The sequence below is a fragment of the Podarcis pityusensis genome, assembly GCF_964106645.2.
Source record: "Podarcis pityusensis genome assembly, chromosome: 11".
Lineage (NCBI taxonomy): Eukaryota > Metazoa > Chordata > Lepidosauria > Squamata > Lacertidae > Podarcis > Podarcis pityusensis.
The window spans coordinates 26,121,652-26,144,719 of NC_138036.1; the positions used below are offsets into that span (position 1 = coordinate 26,121,652).

Below are 23,068 nucleotides of genomic sequence, written 5' to 3' on the forward strand. Positions count from 1 at the left end.
ATTTTGCAAGGAAGCTTCCTGGTAAATATTTTGAACTCTTCCTATCACCATCCTACAGCAACTCACATGCACATTCCAGCTAGGCTTCAGGCTGGCCACAGTTATTTACACAATGCATAAGCATATTAGCCCTGGGCAAGAGATGAAAACAGCAGCAGCTGCCCCACCCACCCCCAAAAAATCCACCAACTACCTCCAGTGTATGGAATGTCCTTAAGGACTCTGTAAAGCTCTATGCTCACTGATGCTGCTATAGAAATAAATTATTATTAATAATAATTTATCACCTATCAATACAGCCCAAAGTTGCTTTCCACATTGTTGTTTTAAATGAACCACACAGCTGAACTGTGTGGCAAAGGGAAACATGCCCTTTTATGAAAATAAATATAAGACCTGTCTTCTTCCAACATAGACCTGCCCTTTAGGATGAAGACTAGAACATGGTGACCTCAATGCAAACTTGTGATTAGTGACACAGTGCTGACTCAGAGCTTCATTTGCATCCAGCATCATCTCTGTTAGAAATTATGTAACTTATGGGAAAATTTTACCAGTACAACTTCATAGGTTCTCCTCCTCCCCACCGCCCGCTGCCAAATTCACCCTGAAAAGACTTCATAATACCGATGCTAAAAATACTGTTTGCACTATTAAGGCTGATGATGAACATCCAAAGGCTTGCTAGCCAATGGCGAAGCAAGAAGTGTTGTCATATAATAAACGGTGTGTTTGTTTTAATGGTGGCGCAGCCCACTCGAGGCAAACGTTGCCGAGCGCAGGAGGATGCAGCGTGTCCTTAATAACGGCAGCATTTTGCACCCCCCGGTGCACTTTATGGAGTTATATAACTGGCCGCTTCTATTTCGGAAAACATTATTCCTTGGGGATGCTTTCGGCAGGTCCCTCCTGGTTCACCCACAATACGCACATTTGGCAGGTGGACAGCTTCAGGGCTGGGAGCCCACGAGCCGAGGACAGTCATGCAATGCGTACCCAACGCGGGAGAAACCCTGCCAGCAACCCGCCTAGGAAACCCGACACAAACACCTCCGCTCGCCCATTTTCTCCATCTGGCTAGGCTACGTCTCCCTCAGGTGCGCGAGTGAGACCGAGCTCGCCTCGGACGCTAAGGCGGGAGACGGCGAGCTACCTGAGGGGTGGGGTGCGAGGCGAAGACCTGCAAAAGGGAGAAGGAAAGCGACGGGGATGCTGGGCGCCCTTCCTCACCAACATCTGGGAGAGCCAGATGTTCGCCCCGTCCCTCCTTCTTGCACGGGCGGCTACGGCGGCGGCAGCCTCTCTGCGGCTTTTGCGCGGCACACTCCATGCAGAAGGGCAGGGCAATGGCAGAAGAGCTTACCGCGCCAGCAGGATCAGGAGGAGGAGGAAGACCGGGCGGGCGGAGCAATGGCTGTCCGCTCCCAAGCTGCTTTCGTCCGCCGCCGCTGCTGCTGTGAGAGGCACAAACTTGTCCCCGGCTCGCTCCCGAGGCGTTGTTGTCGTCCGTGTGAGGGAGTGAGGGAAGGCGGGCGCGTGCCTGAAGGGGGCGCGCCTGTGCGCGCGGCGGCGGCGGCGGCGGGAACGAGACCTGGCCCGGCGGAAGTGAATGCGCAGCTCGGCTGGGCGGCGAGCGCGCGAAGCGGCAGCGGCGGCGGCTGCAGGCGCACGTGGGGGGAGCTGTGCGTGCGCCCCGGCAGGCGGCGAAGGGAGCTGGGAGCGGCCGGCGCGCGGGAGCGGAGAGGGGGGCGTCCTTGGCTGGGAGCGGGACTGCTTTTCCTCGCTCGGCTTCCCTTCATGCTGTGCTTGGGCGTCTCCGCGGGCCGAAGCTTCTGCAGGTACTCCGTGCAAGAAAGACCTCGCCTCACCTGCAAAGGAGTAAGGCGGCAGCGTCTCGGGTGGGATCCGTTCGCCCCGCGTGGTATCTGAAGGACGCTGGTGGGAGGGGGTCTGGCTGTCTTTTTTCCTCCTGGCCGCAATATCTTTTGTGTGGCACAAGTGTATTAAGCGGCCATGCCCTCCCTTCCGCGGTGGGAGTAGCCGTTTGGTAAAATCGCTCCTGTAGTATAGGTTAACCTCTCTATCGCCTTCCCTTGAACTGTTTCCAGCGCCCGTTTCTTCCTTCAGATGCTAAGGAAGAAAGCCATACCTTATTCTTAAGGGTGTTTCAAATAGACGCAGAGGAGGGAATCGCTGCGGTTTAGGAGTTGTCATCTCTGAAAAAGAAGATCCCACCCCACTTCAGCCCTCCTGAACATATTGGCCACCCTCTCCCCCCTTTAGGTGCCACAATTTTAGCAAGGCTCCGGCACTCAGAATGTGACGGAAACTATCGAACATGCAAAAAGAAAAAAAAGGGGGCACACTATGGGAATCTATTTATTGTGACATGAGCCTTTGCAGGCAGCAACCTGCATTCATGTGGGATGCATGCAACGAACATCTGATGTATATTGAGTCCACATGTCATGATTTCAATAGCATTAGATTTTTAGATTAATCTTTATGGGACCAATTGGGTGTATGCTTTCACTGGATTGCAGTTTGAGAAGTAGGATTAAAGAGCACCCAAATGTGCCTGCCTTGACTGCATGAGATCCCTTACCTAATAATACAATACAGTTTCTGACACACCTTAATCTAGAACAGTGACAAAAGGGCCCAGTTCAGTAATCATTTAGCAAAAGCATTAAGTTGCTCGTGCATTTTGGAGTTAATTTATTGAAATGTGCTTAGCTGCGTTTGTAACAGACATGCTTGTATATTTAATATATGATTGAGAAACTTGTAAAGCTATTGTTCTTGTCTTTAGGAGCTAAAGTGATTATAACAGTCTGCCTGTATATAATATGCTATGGTCCTATACATATTTTACAGTGATGAAGGTACAGGCTAAAAAAAAAGAATTTCTAAGACACTATCTGTGTTACTAATGAGGGTGATTGCAGGTTTTAGATGCCATTTGAATAAGCATGCCTCTGTGACATATTCTGAAATCATTGCTTTATTCCAGCAGCCATTCCTTTGCCAATTTAGTCTTGTCTAAATCCATTAGTGGACCTGAATTTACATAGTTCTGCTTAGAATCAGGCAGTAAATCAGTGCATGTTAAATATCTGATACATGAAAGACAGATGAGTGAATCTTACAGGAGAACTTAGATATGTACAGAGTGTTTTGAGTTTGATGTAAGTAAAGTTTCGTCTCTACATGAGGCATAAATAATGCAAGCTGCTTGTTGTCCTGAAGCTGTTCTTCATATTTTGAGCAGTGCTTCTGTCACCAGTCCCTATGAAGTTACTTTCTAGTGTAAATGGCCTTTATCATTGGTTGAATGTTTGTGGGATAATCCTTGGTTAGACTTCTTAAGGTCAGAGAGCGAGTGGAGCAAATGAGAGCAACAGAACAGTCCTCATTTTCCTTTATATGTGCATGTACTAGTTGCAGTGGTTAATTGCATGGCCAAGGAACGCCACATCTGCAGAAAAAGTTTTTCAAGCTCTTAATATGGAGATACTCTGTGAGCACCCTCCAAAAATAGCTGTCTGTTCTTCCTGCTCTTTAATTGAAAGCCACAGAGTGTGATCTGATCCCTAAACTACGCCCAGTCCTAAATTCCCCTTGAATGCCCAACACAACATCAATACAGTGAATTTATGCCAGGTGATCTCACTCTAGATCTCCTTTGGTTTTTTATGGGAGGCAGTGATGGGGAACACGGCACTAGCTACTCAGCTAACCCTTGGGCATATTTCAGAAGTACATGGACCATGCAAGATTGATAGTCCCATGATTCTGTGAACCTGTCAGAATTCATCCCACTACTGCTATTATTCAATAAAAGCTGTCTGTATTAGATATGTGTGCGTGTTCTCCTGATGTTAGCGCTCCTTACTGCCATTGTTACTCAGCTTGGATGTCTTAATGGTTAGGGCCCTATAATGAAAGCAGGCAGTGCTGTTTGTCACCCTACCAGGGCTTTGGATCTGCAACTTGTCTATGGCTCTGCCAATGGATAACAGCTCAATGTTCTCCTGTAACAGCCCCTTCAGCAGTTACTTCCGGTGGGGCTTGATAATAAGGTATGCTGGGGGAATGGACTAATAAACTGATGCTCAATACAGGTGAGACAGAGGTGCTGTGGTTGGGTAGCTTATCTGCACAGAGAGTTCATGTTGTACTTGACACAGTCACCTTTTGCCTGAAGGAACAGGCTCGCCACTTCAGCGTTATCTTTGATGCATATTTGTCACTGAGGGCATTTGTCACTTCTGTGGCATGAAGTCCCTGTTAGCAGCTTATATTGGTGTGCTAGATAAAGTCTGGACACAGAGAGAGTCTAACCATAACGTTCCGTGCTCTGCTACCCTCTAGGTTAGACTGTAATGTGCTCCATATGACGCCTTTGAAAAATGGCAACTAGTTCAGAATGCAGCGCCTAGAATACTAAGTGGGATTGGTTGTCATGATCACACCACACTGGTGCTGTTGTAGTGGTAAAGCTGATTTTGACCTTTAAATCCCTTTACAGCCTAGGACCAGCCTATCTCCTCATGTGCCTACCCAAACGGTAACATCTTCAGGACCAGGGGAAAGAAAGGCCTTCTCAGTAATGGCATCCAGTTATGGAATGCTGTCCCCAGAGAGATCTGCCTGGCAGCTGTTTTGTTGTCCTGTCAGTGCCAAGCAAATACCTCCTTGTTTTCCCAGGTCTTTTAGAGTTAATTTTATCCCTGCCAATTGTATTTATATGGTGATTCCTGCCTTTTAGTCTTAACATTTTCTGATTATTACCTGTGCCTTTCCCCCCCCCCTTCTTCTTTCTTGTTCTTTTTGCATTTTCCTTTTATGCAAATCACACCAGCAATGCCTGTTGAAGGACAGTATATAATTTTTAAATACTTTTTTAATACTTAAAACAGGCAGAGTTGCCATTTTGTTCCTGGCAAAAGGGTTTTTTGCTGGATGTTTATTGCTGGCCAGGGATTCCATCCGTCCCTTGTCTAAATAGAGCCCTGGAGTTTGTGGCTGCAAGGGTCAATTGCTGCCCTTCTAGGCCATGGAGCCTCTCACACAGTAGATTCTGTGTGCTGGTGGATTGCGTCTTGGTGGGTTCATAGACTGGATTCTGTGATAATCTTATGGCACACCTGCTTTCATCCACTGTTGACTGGTTCCTTCCCTCCACAGGGTACTGCAGTAATGGTGGCGTTAGCAGGGATGCAGTGGAGTGGCTGCTGGCATTGTTTCATTCTTCTTCTTCCTTTATGCTGGTATTGTTTTGCTTTCTGCTCTGCCGCTGGGAATACATAGGATCACAATTACATGATGCTCCCACCGGATTGCCCTGCCCATCTTTTTGCAAGCTGCCAAATTCATTTTCACTTCTCTTGTTTATCAGGGGACTGCTTTGTTGGAGAGATAAGTAATTTGTACGTTTTGACGTTTTAATCCATCGTTTGTATTTCCTGGCGTTGCTGTGGTTCAGTTCCCAGGGTCTGGAGGTCTGTTGCTGAGATTAAATTTCAGCTTCACTTTACATTGTCAGGTTTCTCATGGTTACCTAAATCCTGATAACAGTTGTCATAAAAAGGTCTAATTGAAATCTGTGGTTGGAACTTCACCCCGCCCCTCAATAGCAAGCTTGAATGTGTTTTGGAGCATGAATTGTGGGATTGTGAGAACTCCTTTGTTTATTTATCCCTTGTACGTTTAGAGAAAATTGGAATAATGAGGGGGCAGTGGCCTGCTGGTAGCTTAGAAAGCAAATTTAGCCTTGGGAACAGAACTATTATGGGTAAGAGAGAAAACAGAAAAAAATACTTTCTCCACACTCAAGCTGCTGCCAAGCTATTACCTAAACCTTGTATGTCAGACAGTTTCCCTCCTGAAAGGCTATTCTCCACATGCTGTCTCCCACACACTTGGTTTTCCTAAAGTTCTTTTTTTCTGATACTACTATTGTTCCTATTGTGTTACTATTGTGACAGACTGTGGAGGGGGTTGCCTTACTGACCAGTCCCCATTTTTTAACTTATAGGCTGCCACCAGGCAGAATGGGTCTCTTTCTCTCTGTGCGAGAGAATATATGAACCCTAGGGTGATATGAAACAAAGTTTTACTCAGAATAGACCCACTGAAATGAATGGGCCTAACATAAGCTTGGCTCTTTCCTAAAATGGATTGTTTGGCACTATCTTGTTGTTGTTGTTTAGTCATGTCTGACTCTTCATGACCCCATGGACCAGAACACGCCAGGCACTTCTGTCTTCCACTGCCTCCCGCAGTTTGGTCAAACTCATGCTGGTAGCTTCGAGAACACTATCCAACCATCTCGTCCTCCTTCGTCCCCTTCTCCTTGTGCCCTCCATCTTTCCCAACATCAGGGTCTTTTCCAGGGAGTCTTCTCTTCTCATGAGGTGGCCAAAGTATTGGAGCCTCAGCTTCAGGATCTGTCCTTCCAGTGAGCACTCAGGGCTGATTTCCTTAAGAATGGATAGGTTTGATCTTCTTGCAGTGCATGGGACTCTCAAGAGTCTCCTCCAGCACCATAATTCAAAAGCAGCATCTCTGATTCCAGTGTCTCTGTGGCCAGCCAGAACATTCCTAAGAGGGTAGTGCCACCTTTTTAACTCTACACCTACATGTCAAAAGAATGAGCCAATTTTATCCAGCTATCTCTAATGAAAAAAAGGAGTACTGTAATTTCAAAAATGTTTATTCAGAGACGAAGCCAAAAATATGTTTATTCATCTTCATAGTAGGTGTCTGAATTCCCCAGACACTGGTTGGCATTGTTGAGCTACATCTGAATATATGGTTTCACCACACTATATATGGATTTGCCTCAAATTTTCTGTCCCCTTTCCCAGTTTTCTTCTGGGCCTTCATGTCTCTAATCCCAGTCCTTATCAAAACATTTCAGATGTATAAAAAAACTTCAGAATCTTTCATCTCACCTTATATTTCTTAATAGCTAATCTCCACAAGTGCACCTGTAATTTCCAGTTAACCCAGTTTTTGCTATATTGCTTCTTTTGCTATTTAGCTTCTCCCCTCCTTCTATTTACAGGGCAGGTGGTCCAAGGGTTTTACTCAGAATGACATTAGGAACAGAAATTACTTCAGCTTTCAAGGCCTCATCCTGTAGTGCATCAGACCGAAACTTCTTGAAATGGGATTTGCCGCCAGAGCAAATTAGAACAAGGACTGAAAAACTTATCAAGAAAACAAAGCAAATCTACGACAGCATTGGAATGCTTGATATGGAAGAGGTTACTTATGAGAACACTGTACAGGCTTTAGCAGATATAGAAGTGGAGTATTCAGGTAATTGTGACATGGCTAAGTATCAATTTCAATTTGCACCAGAAGGGGAGAGACTAAACTTGTGAAATAAGATTTCTAAGTACAGGTGCTTATAGCTAAATATAACAGCAGGGGCATGATATAGTATGGAATTAGATTTTCAGCAGTGTGATTTTATAACAACTTTGAATTGTGCAGGCTAGGTAGGAAGTTGACCATTTTGGGCTTTGCATGCATATGGAATTAGCTAAGAAAACACTTTTTCTGCCTGACTTTCTACGAAAAGCTCAAACAAATCTTGAAATAGTAACAGGTGTTTTTTTTATTAACAAAATCTAGATAATTTGTTCATAGTAGGAAGGTCTCTTCCTCCAAATGACTAGTACTGAGTACTGCTGTTATCCTCTGTCTTTTGTTTATTTTGGCGTTGTTTATTTTTGGTTTTCTTTTAGTGGAAAGAAGCATGCTGGATTTTCCACAACATGTCTCACCTGATAAAGATGTCCGTGCAGCAAGCACAGAAGCTGATAAGAGACTTTCTCACTTTGATGTTGAGATGAGCATGAGAGAAGATGTATTCCAAAGGGTTGTCCATTTACAGGTAAAACAGTAGGGAAGATTACTTGTCAGCCATTTGCCTAGGTGCCTTATAATGCCAAGTCTTTCAAGGGGTTCTACCTATGTGTTCAGTGCTTTTCAGCATCTCTGTTAATTTTTTTTACTTAAGAAATGGAGAGATAGCTGTGTCTGCTCTGTTTCAATAGAAAGCTGGAAGAAATGGTTAACACTTCTCAAGGAGAATTCAGTAAGAAGAAATGACCTGTGGTTTACACAGCTGCTCCAGGCAGTGGAGGAAAAAAGGAATTGCAACGTAATCAGTTAAATATGTTTTCATTTCGATGGTTGAATATTTCTGATCGTTTAATATTTCCTTAAAATAAAACACCCGTTGGCTTGCATCCAAACATCACACAAGAAAATCACAACTCAAAATAAATCAGGAAGGGGAAAAATCACAATAAAAGCAAATCTAATAAAAACAATTTCAGCATTAACTCGTCAGATTAAGATCAGTACAAAAAAAAGAAAAAAGCAGACCAAGTAGGACAGCCCCTGGCTGTCATGGCAGTTTTAGCTGAGATTCCTGCAAAACAGGGGTTTGGACTAGATCACCCACAGGGACCCTTCTGACTTTACAATTATGTGGTTCATTGTATATCTCCCCCTGCACGCGTGCACACCAGGACTTAGTTCCAGAGTTTATGGAGTTGAAGTGCATTTTGCATCCAACATATCTTGCAAAAATGAATTAGGCCCCATCAGCTGCTAGAACGTTTCTATAGGGATATACTAGAATGTTGAACAGAATATCTCACTCTTTGCTCAGGCCATTTTTACAGCACTTATTGAAATACTGTATTGTCACTTCTACAAGTTGTATACAGTGAGATTACACTTAGCCCTGTACTTGCTCTAGAAACTGAAGGCCATGGAATATTTCTCCACCATTGTTTGATAACTGGAACTCATTTTCTCTGCACCTAAATAAATCTTTTGTAGCTGCAATCTAGGTCAATTAAGAAAAGCTTTGCTATAGTTAGCAATGGGTTTTAGCAATGTTACGGCTTGTTAGAAAACATTGGTCATGCGCAGGAGCAATGCACTTCTTTGGTGATGTTAACTTATTGCACAACATTCAGATTAGACCATCCTTTACATACACTTTCATCTCAAAGTAGTCACTTACGTAAGTGGCACATGTAGACAGAATAAGAGGCTGATATGAAGACAGGCTGATACAATTCCACTGCTGAGCATTTGAATAGGCCTTAATATAATATCTGTTATTTGCTAGTTACAGTTAAGTGTCTATTGTTAGCAGTGTACAATGATAAAAGTAAAGACGAACCCTGTTTTTAGGCTGATAGTCTACAAAAGCTGCTTGTGAATGGTGTTGCAAATGCTTTATTTATTGGAGATGCAGCTTTTACTATACGGTGAAATGTGATCACTTGTGTGTGTCACAATTTGGTTATCTTCATAGTCATATATTTTAATCCTACTGTAGCATTTTTACTTTTTTGTTCAAATCAAAATAAAGCAGGATTTTTTTTCATTATTTATGATCATGTTTGAGTTAACGCTGTACTTGAAGAGCCCATGTCTTACTAAAATTCCCACCACTCTTTTGGTTTCTTGCCTTGAATTGCTTTTTAAAAATGTTTTGCTGTCAACAGTTTTATTTTGTTGTTTGAACCCATCATAAACTGCTGCTTCTCTTCCTGGTGACAGCTGAATTACATTTGTGACAAATTTCTACACTATTCATTGGAGGGTTTTCATTATAAAAAGAAGCAATGCTCAGTCAGGATGCCTCTGTCTAAAAATGCTGGTTCTAAGGGATGGACTTTTGCCAACTTTGGCTGCCCTCCACAGTGTAGATCTTGTGATCTTATGTATAGGACTGGGAGAAAATGGCCTTCTGAAGTCCTCCAGTTTATTTGTAAGTGGGGGGAATAGGGAGGAGGCATAATTGGGGGGGGGGGCAAAATTCTCCAACATTTTCAGAGTTAGAAAAACAATTCTCAGAATAAAATTCTTTTATGGGAAATTTTGGTTCAGAAATTTTGAACTCCGTTACATTGCTAGGTCATCCTGAAGGAAGCAGTGACCTAAAAGGATTACCACATCACTTCTGCCAACAATATTAAAATGCCAGGGGCTGCCACCCCTGCTTGCATTACTCGCCAACCCCACCTACCTGCCACCCTCTGCCCAATCCCTCACCCCCTTGCCAGTCCCGCTTTGCAGCTTGCCCCAAGCCCCTTTTTCCAGTTCGAAAGCACACCAGTGCAAGTAGATAAATAGGTACCATTGCGGCAGGAAGGTAAACGGCGTTTCCATGCGCCCTGGCACTCATCACGGTGTTCCATTGTGCCAGAAGCTGTTTAGTCATGCCGGAAAGCTGTCTGTGGACAAATGCCGGCTCCCTCAGCCTGAAGCGAGATGAGCGCCACACCCCGTGGTCAAGTTTGACTGGACTTAACCGTCTAGGGGTCCTTTACCTTTTTTTTTTTTTTAACATCACCCTACCCTACCTTCTTTTCTTCCCATGGTGGCAGCAGTGGAGACTTGGTTCCTCTCTGTTTTGGTCCCTCACCCACCCACACATGAGCAAATGTGGTGAGTGTCCTGACTCCCACTTTCAGACTTGGAACTCAAACTACTGGTTTAAAGGTTTTATTCCAAAAATCGGTATGGCATCGCAGCTTAGAGCAGTCTACAGGTTACATAGTTCTAAGGCAAAGCAGAGCTCTATGGCTGCGCATAAGCTAAAACAGCATCCCAGCAATTGACATGCCCTTTGGACTTTCCTTTTGAAGAGTGGAGTGGGCACAGTCATTCACATGGCTGAACTTCTGAGCCTCAGGACTGGCCAAGCAAGCTCCTACTCCTTCAGGTTGGCTGATTTTGAAGGGTCTGTTAAAAAATTGGTGCCATCACCTCTACATCCTTGGAGACAGAGGTGGAGATGGCTGGGCTTGGCCCATAGTCAGATTGATCCTTAAGTACCTCCCCTGATTAGGATGGCTCTTTATTGACAGCAGGTGGCACCCAGACATGGGTCTCGTGCTATATCAGTCAACTGTAAGGTAAAGTCAGGGTATCCAATGGTGCTGAGGAGACGTCATTCCTCCGACAACATATTTGGCTCTTCCCCCAAGTCTGAGCCTCCCCACTCCCAACCACTGGGACCCTCTCCAGGGTCAGAGTCCTCCTGTAGATCCTGTGCATTATTTTATATAATGTTTTTCTTTATTGTTCATGGTACAGAAGATACATTTTGAGAAAAGGATCCTTTGCATCTTGAGCACTCTCTCCCAGCCCTGTGGGCCCCTCCCCTGGATCAGAGTCTTCCAGCTCCCTGAACTACTCTGAGCAACGAAGAGGGCTGATTTGCAGAGGACCCTGGGGAGAGCTGCAGGGTGGTTGCTTTCTGATTCACGGGAGTCTGATGCTGAGGATCCTAGGGAGGGTCCAAGTTTGTGGGGAGGGGGATTTCCCTCAACCTACTCTCACGCCCTGCCTTCCTCTCCATTGCTGTTGGAGTCCTCCTCTGACACTTCCACTGTGCCTACCTGCCGCTCCCTTCACCTCTGGAGTTGTCAGATGCTGGGTCTAGCCTCATCTCTCCAGAGGGGGCTGCTCCACCTGTCCAGTTCACCCCTCGTTAAGCAGGGACACCTCCCCCATCACTCGGGCCCTAGAGACACCAACAGAGGCACAAACAGATGGAAGAGGGCTCAGCCTTTCACGTGGGATGCTAGATGGCTTGCTAACAAATGGAATTGCTTGCCATGCTAAATTGTGCCCACCCTGTTTCCTTATCATAGGATTGAAGGAGGTGTTGGATCAGCTTCTTCAGCTGAGTAGCCATGTCACCTGCTGTGCCTTTATCTGTGCCACTAAGTATGTGTATTGCCTACTGTGCCTTTGAATAACACACTTGCATCTGTATCACAATAATCTGGGCATTAAAGCTTTTGGAAAAACAGGTCACCCAAGTCCACATTTGTCAGCAAGTGGGAGCCAAGACATCTTCCTGCTCATCTGACTAATCCCATCAAGATATCTCCGTGGTTTTCAGATCACCGGCAGCAACATTTCCTAAAAACCTAGATTAAAATGGAGGATATATAACAAATAAAACGGGGCAGTATACAAAACAATTAAAAGTGTAGGAGTCCCACAAAGCTTGGATAAACATATATGTTCTTAAGAGGCATTTCAAGGTCATTAAAACATAATACCCAATCATCCAAACCATCAATCCATGAGGTTAAAAGTACTTGATGCTGGGACTGGACCACAAGTCGAGCCTGAGTGTAAATTGGGGGTGGGGCTCCTGGGAAACCAGAATGAGCTTGGGATGTAGGAAATCCACTGATGCGGGGAATAAAGAGCTACTCAGATAGGGAGAGGCAGCACCAGTGGCAAGGAGGCTTGTGTCCGTCTCCATCTATAAAAAGATAGATGCCTAGAGAGGAGGGTTAAACACATATATTTAGAAGGGCTAAACGCATATATATTCACAAAAGCAAGAGTGGGAGGCTTGTGGTTTCTTCAAGTGTTGTAGGACTCCAGATCTCATCAGCCCCAGATAGCATGGCCAGTATCAACTGTGATGAGAGTTGTAGATCAAAACCACATAGAGGACCACCTTACCCTAAATAGAATACAGATTGAGAGGCTGAGTGAAACCTGCCTTTTGAGACCCTGCCTGAGGCAAAGTTTTTGAACAGTGATAACCTTATCTAGGAAACAACTTTGTGTTGCTCTGTTCGGCAGCTGAAGAACAGGGATTAAAGGAATGTACCCTTGCCTGAAGTATGTGTAGTTATCTCCTTCCACCTTTGCCTTGTGATTGGATTTGCCCACAATCCCATCTGAATTAAGTGCCCTGTGTTAAGAGGACGGAAGTTTGTTGAATGCCCAACACACCAAAGAGATCTGGACAATGTTAAGGAATACTGCTGTTGTATAATGCGGCACAGATTAGCTCCAAAATGTACTAAAAGTACTATCCAGTGCTGGGTCCAACTCAAGAGTAAAACCATTGAAATTAATGAACATTACTAATTTAGGTTCATTAATTCAGTGGGGATACTCTTGAGTAGAACTTAATTGGATACAAAAAAATTCCTTCCTGTAGCACCTTAAAGACCAACTAAGTTAGTTCTTGGTATAAGCTTTCGTGTGCATGCACACTTCTTCAGATACAGTCTGATGTAGAAAAGGGTGCTGACATAAAACAGAAGAAAAGTGTTCTCTTTTCCAGATGTTGAAAAATAATGTCTTTCGGGTTTTACACAAAGCTCTTTTTGTGTGTTCCACCTACATACAAATCGTGCACATAAGCAGGGAGAGCGGATGAGTTTGCTAAACTCTGCCCTCCCCCCACCTCACCCCCTGCCACCATCTAACTCATGGAGGGTGAAAGACGGAAGCAGTGAGCCTCCCCTATGCATAGAGGCTCCCTGCATGATTCAGAACCCCCCATAGCACCTGGAATTGGGCACGGACTACTTGTTGCGGCCAGCGGATTTAATTTATGAATAACAACTCAAAACGAAGTACAGTGGTACCTTGGGTTACAGACACTTCAGGGTACAGACGCTTCAGGTTACAGACTCTAACCCAGAAATAGTACCTCGGGTTAAGAACTTTGCTTCAGGATGAGAACAGAAATCGTGCAGCAGCGACGGGAGGCCCCATTAGCTAAAGTGGTACCTCAGGTTAAGAACAATTTCAGGTTAAGAACGGACCTCCAGAACAAATTAAGTTCTTAACCTGAGGTACCACTGTACTAGTGATTTTGGGTTTGCATAGTGCATTTTCTCCAACGAGCAACATCTCTGCTCATTGTGGCTTATCCATTACCTTGGCTATCCTCCAACCCTTCTATTAAGTCGTTTATTCATACTCTCCTCTCTTCCTGTTCTGAAATGTGCCCTGCTCAACAAAGTGCTGATTACTTACGTGTGTTGTTGCAAGGTCTCTGTATTAGGAGATGTAGAAAAGGAAAAGCTAATGGTTTGTTTGCAAACATTTGAATGTAGCTGGAGACAGGAAGATACCTGATAGATGTTTCAGGCACGGTGTGTGTGAAAACTTAAACCATTTCTCTACTTGGTTGGCCCTAAACACCCTGATTGTTAATTTAAATGCTTGGAAGTTGCTCCTTCCCACCTCTCCACTGCCACTTAGTTCCAAGTAAGAATGCATAGATGGCAGCCTAATTTGTCTGTATCTGCCTTCTTCAAAAACGCCTTCATCTCTGAGCAGTGTGACCCAGCTGTAACATGAAACGTCGTTGCTTGCCCTTAATGTTTGCTCCCTGTGGAAAAGCCCAGTGTGGCAGCTGGCATGCTTCGCTCTAGAATTCCTCAAACAAAATCAGTATTTACCCAACAGTATTCTATTAGTTAACATTTTATTCTCACACACCATGTGCATGCTTGTGAAACAGAGGGGCAGCAACTTTTGCTCACACCACTAGGCATGACTGAATGAATTATACAGGGTCCCCCCCCCCCACTAAGTTGTGCTATAGTCCTCATTCATGTCTAACCTCTTGCTAGGTGGCTTGCACCAGTTGCTGCCCATCTGTACTATGCTGATAACACCTTTCAGGATTGTTGTGTGTGGAGGATTGCTGAATATGTTGGTCAAGATCTTTGAACATTCTACAGGAGGGGTATCTAACCTGGTGCCCTCCAGGTGTTGTTGGACTACATTTCCCACCATTCCCTGACCACTGGTCATGGTGACTAAGGTTGATGGAAACTGTCGTCCAACATCATCTAGAGCGCTACAGGTTAGCCACCTCTGTTGTAAAGAATGACAAAAATGGTTTCTACATAGTGTTAACTTTTTGGAAAATATCCTTGGTGTGTAGTAGAATGCTGATAACTGCATCATTAGATCAATGTGGAAAAAAAATATTTCACACACACACCAGAAATGTACAATTCAAATAAATAGTGAATACTGTCTACCTCGGTTCATTTTGCATATGAGGCACAGGCAGTGGTGGTTGCCAATGTGAAAGCACTTACCTGACTGCCTATTGTTTTTGAGGTTCAAACACCCTGGCAGGAGCACTGAGTTACACCACACCAGTCTCCCCACTGTACCCCCCTGCTGCCTCCCAGTAAGCAGTGGCTATGCAGGTGACGGGAAATCAGGTGAATAACCTGCCAACTCCTACTGGGCATAGATAAACTCTTTCAATATTGGACAAAAGATTAATGTTTTCTTTAGTAAAATGCTTGATATAATACGTGTGTGTGTGTGTCCCCATCCATGATTAAGAAGAAGACAGCCACCGTTCTTGTTATTCCTGTGATGCTCACTGAGCTTTTAATATGCTACAAAATGGCTAAATATCATCATCTACTTTCATTTCAGCAAACATGTGACATTGAGACTTTAAGGCCTGAAGCCAAAAGATACCTGAAGAAGTCAATAAAAATGGGGGAAAGGAATGGTCTTCATCTTCCTACAGAAGTACAAAATGTAAGTATGACATCCACAGATAGTAAAAAGGGATAAAACAAGAACATTCCAAACAGTATGGTTTTTGAGGGATTGGTGGTTTCCTTAGACAAGAAGTCCCAACTGCCATATCCTCACCGTATGGGGCATTCAGGCTGACACACTTCCACACTACCTTCAGAGCTTCACAGTAAACAATGGAAGAAGCACACCCAGTGACAATGGAGGTGGCATGCCTTCCTCCATCCCTCTTCGATCCAAGCTGAATGCAGGAAGAAAGCTAGGATCACAGATACGGAAGTATGCACTTTAATTGATGGATTTAAACTCTATATACATGACTTGAGTAACTCAGGCTGATATATTGAAAGTGTTCTTTGTCCTTGGCAAATAAATTAGCATGTTAAAACTGTTGTGCTATTCTGATTGTTTGTTTTTAATAAAGGTTATCCTTCTCCCATCTTTCTCTCCTATTAAGGAAATCAAGATAATAAAGCAGAAACTGAGCGAACTATGCATTGACTTCAGCAAAAACCTCAATGAAGATAATACATTCTTGATATTTTCTCAAGATGAACTTTGTGAGTATGTGTGTGTATTTACCAATTGCTGTTGAGAGGAGGTGTATGCATTTTTGTATTAACACTGTCAAATGATTAAGTGTTATGCTGCTAAGTCTTCCAGATATGTGTAAGCATTGTCTCAATCAGCCGTCCTCAATCAAGTACCCCACATATGTTTTGGATGCCCATATTGGCTGGGGCTGATGGGACTTGTAGTTGAAAACATCTGGAGAGCACCAGGTTGGGAAAAGCTACCTCAGATACTTATCAGCTTCACCTGTCAAAAGTATAGTTAACATCTTGCTCTCATTTCCACTTTACTTGCAATGACCATTTCCCCACAGCTGTATATTGTTAGTTTCATATTTTCTATCTTATTTGGGCCATTTCGATGGATGGAAGAATGTTTTAACTCTAATTGCTTTTAGATGATGTAACTGTTTTTAGAATGTTTTTGTTGCTCATAGTGAATTAGCATGTTTACTTCAGCTTATGCTGTTAACATGTATGTATGTATGTATGTATGTGAGAATGTATAGACCAGGAGTGTGGGACCTGTGCCCCTTCAGATGCAGCTAGACTAAAACTCCCATCATCACTGACAATTGGCCGTGCTGATGGGACCGGGAGTCCAAAATATTTAGAAGGCTACAAGTTCATTAGGCAGCTAATAATGGAAACCGTAAGGTTGTAATTTTAAAAATGCATGTTGACAGTAGAAATCAGCCGGGTAATTAAACAGTTGTGATGGTTGCTATGTCAAACATTTGTTGTATTGTTTAAGAAAATGTCTGAAAAGTATCCTTTTTCCTATATCCCGTGTTCCTCAGGTGCCCTTCCTGATGATTTCATCAGTAGTTTGGAGAAGACTGAAACAGACAGATATAAAGTTACCTTAAAATATCCACACTATTTTCCTGTTATGAAGAAGTGCAGTGTTCCAGACACCAGAAGAAGAATGGAAGCTTCTTTTAACTCCAGGTGTAAAGAGGTATGAGAGATTTGTCCCACCCATACCAAAGTGAGATAAAATATAGGAATATGACTGATCCATGGCCCTTTATGTACCTGGCTTGGTGGACTCATTTTGATTGTTTTCTCATGGTAGTAGCCTATATTATCCACAGCTGGAGAGGGGAACTTGTGGCCTTACAGATGTTGTTGGATTCCAGCTCCCATCAGCCCCAGCCAGCAAGGCAGGGGAGATGGAGTCCAATGACATCCAGACTGCCACAGAGTCCCCATTTCTCTTCCATAGTGCATTGGGAAATGAATGAGTACAGAAAATTCGCTTTTTTAAAAAAAGTGGCAATCTTCAAATTCTACATATTTACAAAAATTAAAAATAAATAAATCCTAACTTCTATTGCTTATATGGGTTACTCATTTAACAACTAGAGTTTTAGTACCAATGTATACCAAGAAGTAAATAAAGGCAAGTTAAGCTTGTTAAATGCTTTGGAGACCTCGGTGATTAAAGATGCAGCTGAACACAAATTCAGAAATGAGTAAGCAGAAAAAAAACCATGTGGGCTTACATGTTTTAAAGAAGGTGAATAATTGTCAAAAGAAATTAAAAATGTCATCACGGGACATTGGTTGTTGTGTCTTACATTTATAAATAATTTGTTGGCAAGTTTCAGAATTAAGATAACCATTCCAGGAACTGAGTAGCGTAAAATTAGCCTAATTGAAAGGACAGCATGTGAAAGTGCTAGATTTGTTTCATTTGTCTTTTGAACTTTTCTGAAAACTACTTAAAAACCCAATTATGTGATCAGATAAGCAGTGGATCCCTAAGAACAAAGAGGAAGCTTATGTAAGTATCACAATAATACATATAAATCGATGAAGCTGCCTTAACTTAAGTGGGACCATTACAGTAGTCTGTCTAGTTCAGTACTAGATCTCAGGCAGAGGTCTTTTCCAGCTCTCCTCCATGAGATCCTTTTAAATGGAGATTCCAGGGACTGAATCTGGAAACTTTCACATGTAAAATGCATGTTCCACCAATGAGCTACAGCCCTTCCTGAAATAAAGCATATGTAAATTGTGGATAAAGGTAAAGGTAAAGGTCCATCAGGCCCAGTCGTGACCAACTCTAGGGTTGCGCGCTCATCTCGCTCAAGAGGCCGGGAGCCAGCACTGTCCGAAGACACTTCCAGGTCACGTGGCCAGTGTGACTAAGCTGCATCTGGCGAACCAGCACCAGCGCAGCACACGGAAATGCCGTTTACCTTCCCGCTATAAAGCGGTACCTATTTATCTACTTGCACTTAGGGATGCTTTCGAACTGCTAGGTAGGCAGGAGCTGGGACCGAACGACGGGAGCTCACCCCGCCGCGGGGATTCGAACCGCCGACCTTTTGATCGGCAGGTCCTAGGCTCTGTGGTTTAACCCACAGCACCACCCGTGTGGATACTTGGCTACAAAACATAAGGAGACTTTTTAAAAACAAACAAACATATATATTTTTAGCATGTTGGTGTTCTCAAGAGTTTGATGCATATTTCGTTCAAAACGTATGCAATTGCTGTCAAAAGTACATTTTATTCATTGCATTGTATGAAGTAGCTTAAAGCCTTAATTTTTATTTCCCTAGGAAAATGTTAGCATTCTTCAACAGCTGCTTCCTTTGAGGGCAAAATTAGCAGGAATTATGGGATACAGCACACACGCCAATTTTGTTCTTGAGCTGAACACTGCCCAGATCACAGACAATGTTACAGCGTTCTTAGGTTTGTTTTTATTTATATATGCAAAAGTATCAAACATAGTACTTGAATCATGGGGTAAAATTTATTGTGAAAATTTACTGGGGGCAGGCAAAGAAAAGGATCTGATCAAGTATTTTTAGCATCATTTTTCTACTCAAAACTCGCTATCTAACTTTCATTTTCTCTGCATATATACTTGGAGAGTATAAGAGAATGAGTGTGATTTACGAGATTTAAGAGGACTTCTATAACATTACCTAGCACTTGCTTAACCATTTATTAGTTATAAGTAGAAGTAAGCCAAGCAGTCAAGAACACCTAGTTAACATCCCTAAATTTTATAAAGTTGCTCCTCCAGTAAATGCTACGCCAGCCTTTAATTAAGAAGAAATTAATTGGATATTAAGCATTCAGTAGGAATTAACTAGACAGTATTCTAAAATGGGGGCTTATTAATATATCACATCAGTATCAGTCACATATAGTTAACTGCATTTGATGTTTGTTCTTGGCCTTCTGTTTCTGTTCGACCAAATAGAGCTAAGAATTAAATGGTTATAAAAATGTAACGGCTGCAGTAATGTAAGAAAATCAGAGCCCTGCTAGATCAAATCAAAGGCTTATCTAGTCCAGAGGTCTGTAGACAACCAAATGCCACTGGGAGGCCTCGAGATGAGGACAAACAAGCTGGCAAAAGTAATTGTAATTGTTTCTCTTTTCAGATGACCTAAGCAATAAGCTGAAGCTTTTGGGTGAGGCTGAGAGAGCGTTTATTCTAAACCTTAAGAAAAAGGAGTGTGAAGAAGCAGGGTTTGAATACGATGGCAGGATTAATGCATGGGACCTGCATTATTACATGAATCAGACAGAGGAGCTCAAATACTCTGTGGATCAAGAAAAGCTGAAGGAGTATTTTCCCATTGAAGCCGTCACAGAAGGATTACTGAATATTTACCAGCAGCTGCTTGGACTTGTATTTGAAGAAGTGGATGGTGCTCACGTTTGGCATGAGAGTGTCACACTTTACACCGTAAAGGACAGCTCAACAGGTGAAGTTTTAGGGCAGTTCTACTTGGACCTGTACCCAAGGTAACTTTATGATTTATAGCTAAGATTAGTGGCGGTGGCTTTTCTTAATGGCATATATATCTAGCTCTTCTTTCAAGGATTTCAGCATGGTGCATGTGGGGTATCTCACCTCCCTATTTTTATCTTCCTCGTGACACTGTGAGGTAGTTTAGGCTGAGAGAGCATCACTGGCCCAAGCTCACTCAGTAAGCTCTTCTCTAACTGTGTCTTCCCCAACACAGTGCCCTTCAGATGTTGTAAAACTACAACTCCCAGCATGGCTAACGGTCAGGGATGATGGGAGTTTGTCCAAAACACCTGAAAAGCACCAGGTTTGACAAGGCTGCTCTGATCACTATATTTCACTGGTTCTCTTAATGAAATTTTTATTTACCATAAAAAGTGTTCTAGTTAACCAGTCAGCATATGTTTACACTTTAAAATTTAGTTTTAATGCAGGTAGTTAATAAAAAATAACAGATGGCAAGGACCATCTTATAACAGACATTTCCCTTATCTCTTACATTGGAAAGAAGCCTCTTCTAAAGGGACTCCTGTTGCAATGTATGTGTATATCAACTAACTACAAAGAAAAGTATGTTTATTTCTTTAGAGCAGTAGAGTTGGCTCCAAACTTAGTCATTCTTTAGAGTAAGGTAAAGGTAAAGGGTCCAGTCGTGACCATTAGGTCCAGTCGTGACCGACTGGGGCTGCGGCGCTCATCTCGCTTTATTGGCCAAGGGAGCCGGCGTACAGCTTCCGGGTCATGTGGCCAGCATGACTAAGATGCTTCTGGCGAACCAGAGCAGCACACGGAAACGCCGTTTACCTTCCTGCCGGAGCGGTACCTATTTATCTACTTGCACTTTGAGGTGCTTTTGAACTGCTAGGTTGGCAGGAGCAGGGACCGAGCAACGGGAGCTCACCCCATCACGGGGATTCGAACCGCCAACCTTCTGATCGGCAGGCCCTAGGCTCCGTGGTTTAACCCACAGCGCCATCCCTGTCCCTATTCTTTAGAGTAGCTCTGTTGAAATCTGTGGAATTACTCGTAAGAATGTCTGAGCTCAGAGCCAACCCATTTCTCCGCTCATGTGCAGATGCAATTAATTTATTAATACACTAGGATTTCTTGAATCAGTGACAGCCTTGGTAAACCTCATTATTTTTAAAGGATTATAGTGTGGCTGATCACAGCTGGTTATTTGTGGATGGAAAGCTGAGAGCCTGGCTAAGATTTGTGCCATTCCTTGTGGATGCTCACAGTTTCCCCCCAAAGGAATAACTCTGGGAACTGTTGTTGCATTTGGCATTCATATATTTAGCAGTGACCTCTTTTAACACTGCTTCCTGCTAAATGCTACTGGAATTCAAGGACACAGGGCAGATCCTAATGCAACTATGACTGCCAAGTGCTGCCAAAGTTAGTTTGTTTTGTATTTCCAATGTCCCTTTATGGCACGTGCCTCAAAGCTTAAGGTGTTTTGCATCCCTTAGTCTATGAAACTGAACACTTGGACGAGATTAACTTCTAAACCTCCTCAGGCAGCCCTTATAGCTTGGCTGTAGAACAGAAAACTAGGTGCTTTTGGCTGATGAACCTGCCAAGCCAACATATCTAAATTGATATAGTGCCCAGTGGTTTCACTATGCTTTGAGGGATTGCTTGTTTTTATTCCCATGTCGTTCATTTCTAAGCATAGTTTCCTCAAAAAGGAGAAGGAATAATGTTTAGTAGGAAATCACTGCACTTAAGTTTTCTTCCTCATCAGGGCTGTGGCTTACTTTCACCACAATGTCAAATCATGGCTTGGTAATAGACAACATCTCTGTGGTGTCTGCAACCTTTGTCTCCGCTCTGTCACCTGGTTCACACACAATGCTAAGCCAAACCATAAACAAGCAAACATGCAGTTTCTCAATAAAGGATTGTGGCTGCTTTGCTCCTCCTCTGGTCCTGCTGCCATGGGCTAAGCACCCCATCTTTTAAGAATTTTAAGAAAGAATAACTGCACCCCGAAGGTGTGTTGAGAACCAGATGTTTCTGACCAAGATACTCTTATATCCACTGCCCTTCTGTAATGGCGTACAAATCCTGTAACTCCTAGAAATGCCTGGCGCTCAAGTAAAAGGATAAAGGAGGGGGAATATGAGGGCAGAAGTCAAAAGGCAATAGGCTCCAGAAATTATAATGTGGTAAAACATAACTGATGGTCTGCAAAAGGTGTTGAGGGGAACCTTGTTGCAACTGTGATAGTCTTCCTCATCACAAGGAAGAGTTGATATTGTGGTGAAAGTAAGCCACAGCCCTGATGAGGAAGAAAACTTAAGTGCAGTGATTTCCTACTAAACATTATTCCTTCTCCTTTTCGAGGAAACGATGCTTAGAATGAACGACATGGGAATAAAAACAAGCAATCCCTCAAAGCATAGTGAAACCACTGGGCACTATATACATTATGGAGTTTAGTGTCATGCATTATTGTTTGCACTTGGCTTCATAGTTCCAAAGGATAACATAATTAGATTCCATTCCTGAAATCTTTTTAAACATTAAAAGGAAAGGCTAATGCTTCAGGGAGTAAGATCTGTCATTTTCCATGACTAAGGATAGCTTACAGTAAAACTGACACAAGGAAGCCGTCAAATTTCCCTCGTGGTATCATGTCAATTTCAGGAAAGAAAGAAAAAACATTATTTTATGTGCTTATATTCATAGAGCTGATGTTGTTTGCGAATGGTGGCTATATATATATGGAAATGTGAAATGCTTTCTTGTTAATAGCTGTTCCAAGAAAAGGATGTTGTTCTCTAATATTGGTATGCAATGCCAAATGATTCACTTTTTCATTGTGGTAGTTTGCTAAACATGTTTTTGGCCTATTTCTTACTCAGAGAAGGAAAGTATGGTCACGCGGCATGCTTTGGACTCCAGCCCGGCTGCCTCCTCTCTGATGGCAGCAGAATGATGTCAGTAGCAGCCTTGGTAACCAACTTCACAAAGCCAACACTAGATCGCCCATCACTGCTGCGACATGATGAGGTGAAAACCTACTTCCATGAGTTTGGACATGTAATGCACCAGATATGTGCACAGGTTAGTGTCTGCCTTATTCCTCAGACAAAATAGTAAATCTTCTAGTGTGGGTCTGTGAACGTGAGCTTCCATTTTGAAAGAAGACAACAGATCAAAGAGCTGCATGTCAACTTCCCCCCAACTGAAGAAAGAAAACTTTTATTTCAAATAATTAAGAATTAATGGTAAATTTGGATGGGCTCTCCATTTACTTAGAAATATTTCCCGTTTATAAAGTTTCTTTGTATAATTCAGATTAAAAGCAATCCTTGGTAAA

General features: G+C 43.0%; 2 protein-coding genes across 3 annotated transcripts in view; one reads left to right on the plus strand and one right to left on the minus strand.

The window, feature by feature from the left end:
* Window positions 1-1,496, minus strand: part of SGTB (small glutamine rich tetratricopeptide repeat co-chaperone beta) — a 19,010-nt gene extending 17,514 nt beyond the window's left edge. Inside the window, exon 1 of the mRNA XM_080973109.1 lies at window positions 1,364-1,496. The gene's annotated coding sequence lies outside the window, so the exon portion shown is untranslated. The remainder of the gene's footprint in view (window positions 1-1,363) is intronic.
* Window positions 1,411-23,068, plus strand: part of NLN (neurolysin) — a gene marked incomplete at its 5' end in the record, with an annotated part of 27,035 nt that continues 5,377 nt past the window's right edge. The window contains 9 exons of one of the 2 annotated variants that reach the window (XM_080972532.1): window positions 1,411-1,838; window positions 7,073-7,329; window positions 7,761-7,909; window positions 15,280-15,387; window positions 15,845-15,947; window positions 16,760-16,920; window positions 18,533-18,668; window positions 19,370-19,736; window positions 22,611-22,812. In XM_080972532.1, coding sequence (XP_080828658.1) covers window positions 1,411-1,838; window positions 7,073-7,329; window positions 7,761-7,909; window positions 15,280-15,387; window positions 15,845-15,947; window positions 16,760-16,920; window positions 18,533-18,668; window positions 19,370-19,736; window positions 22,611-22,812 — 1,911 coding nt within the window. Of the gene's footprint in view, window positions 1,879-7,072; window positions 7,330-7,760; window positions 7,910-15,279; window positions 15,388-15,844; window positions 15,948-16,759; window positions 16,921-18,532; window positions 18,669-19,369; window positions 19,737-22,610; window positions 22,813-23,068 lie in introns of both variants that reach the window. The other variant, XM_080972533.1, reaches the window with a different exon arrangement.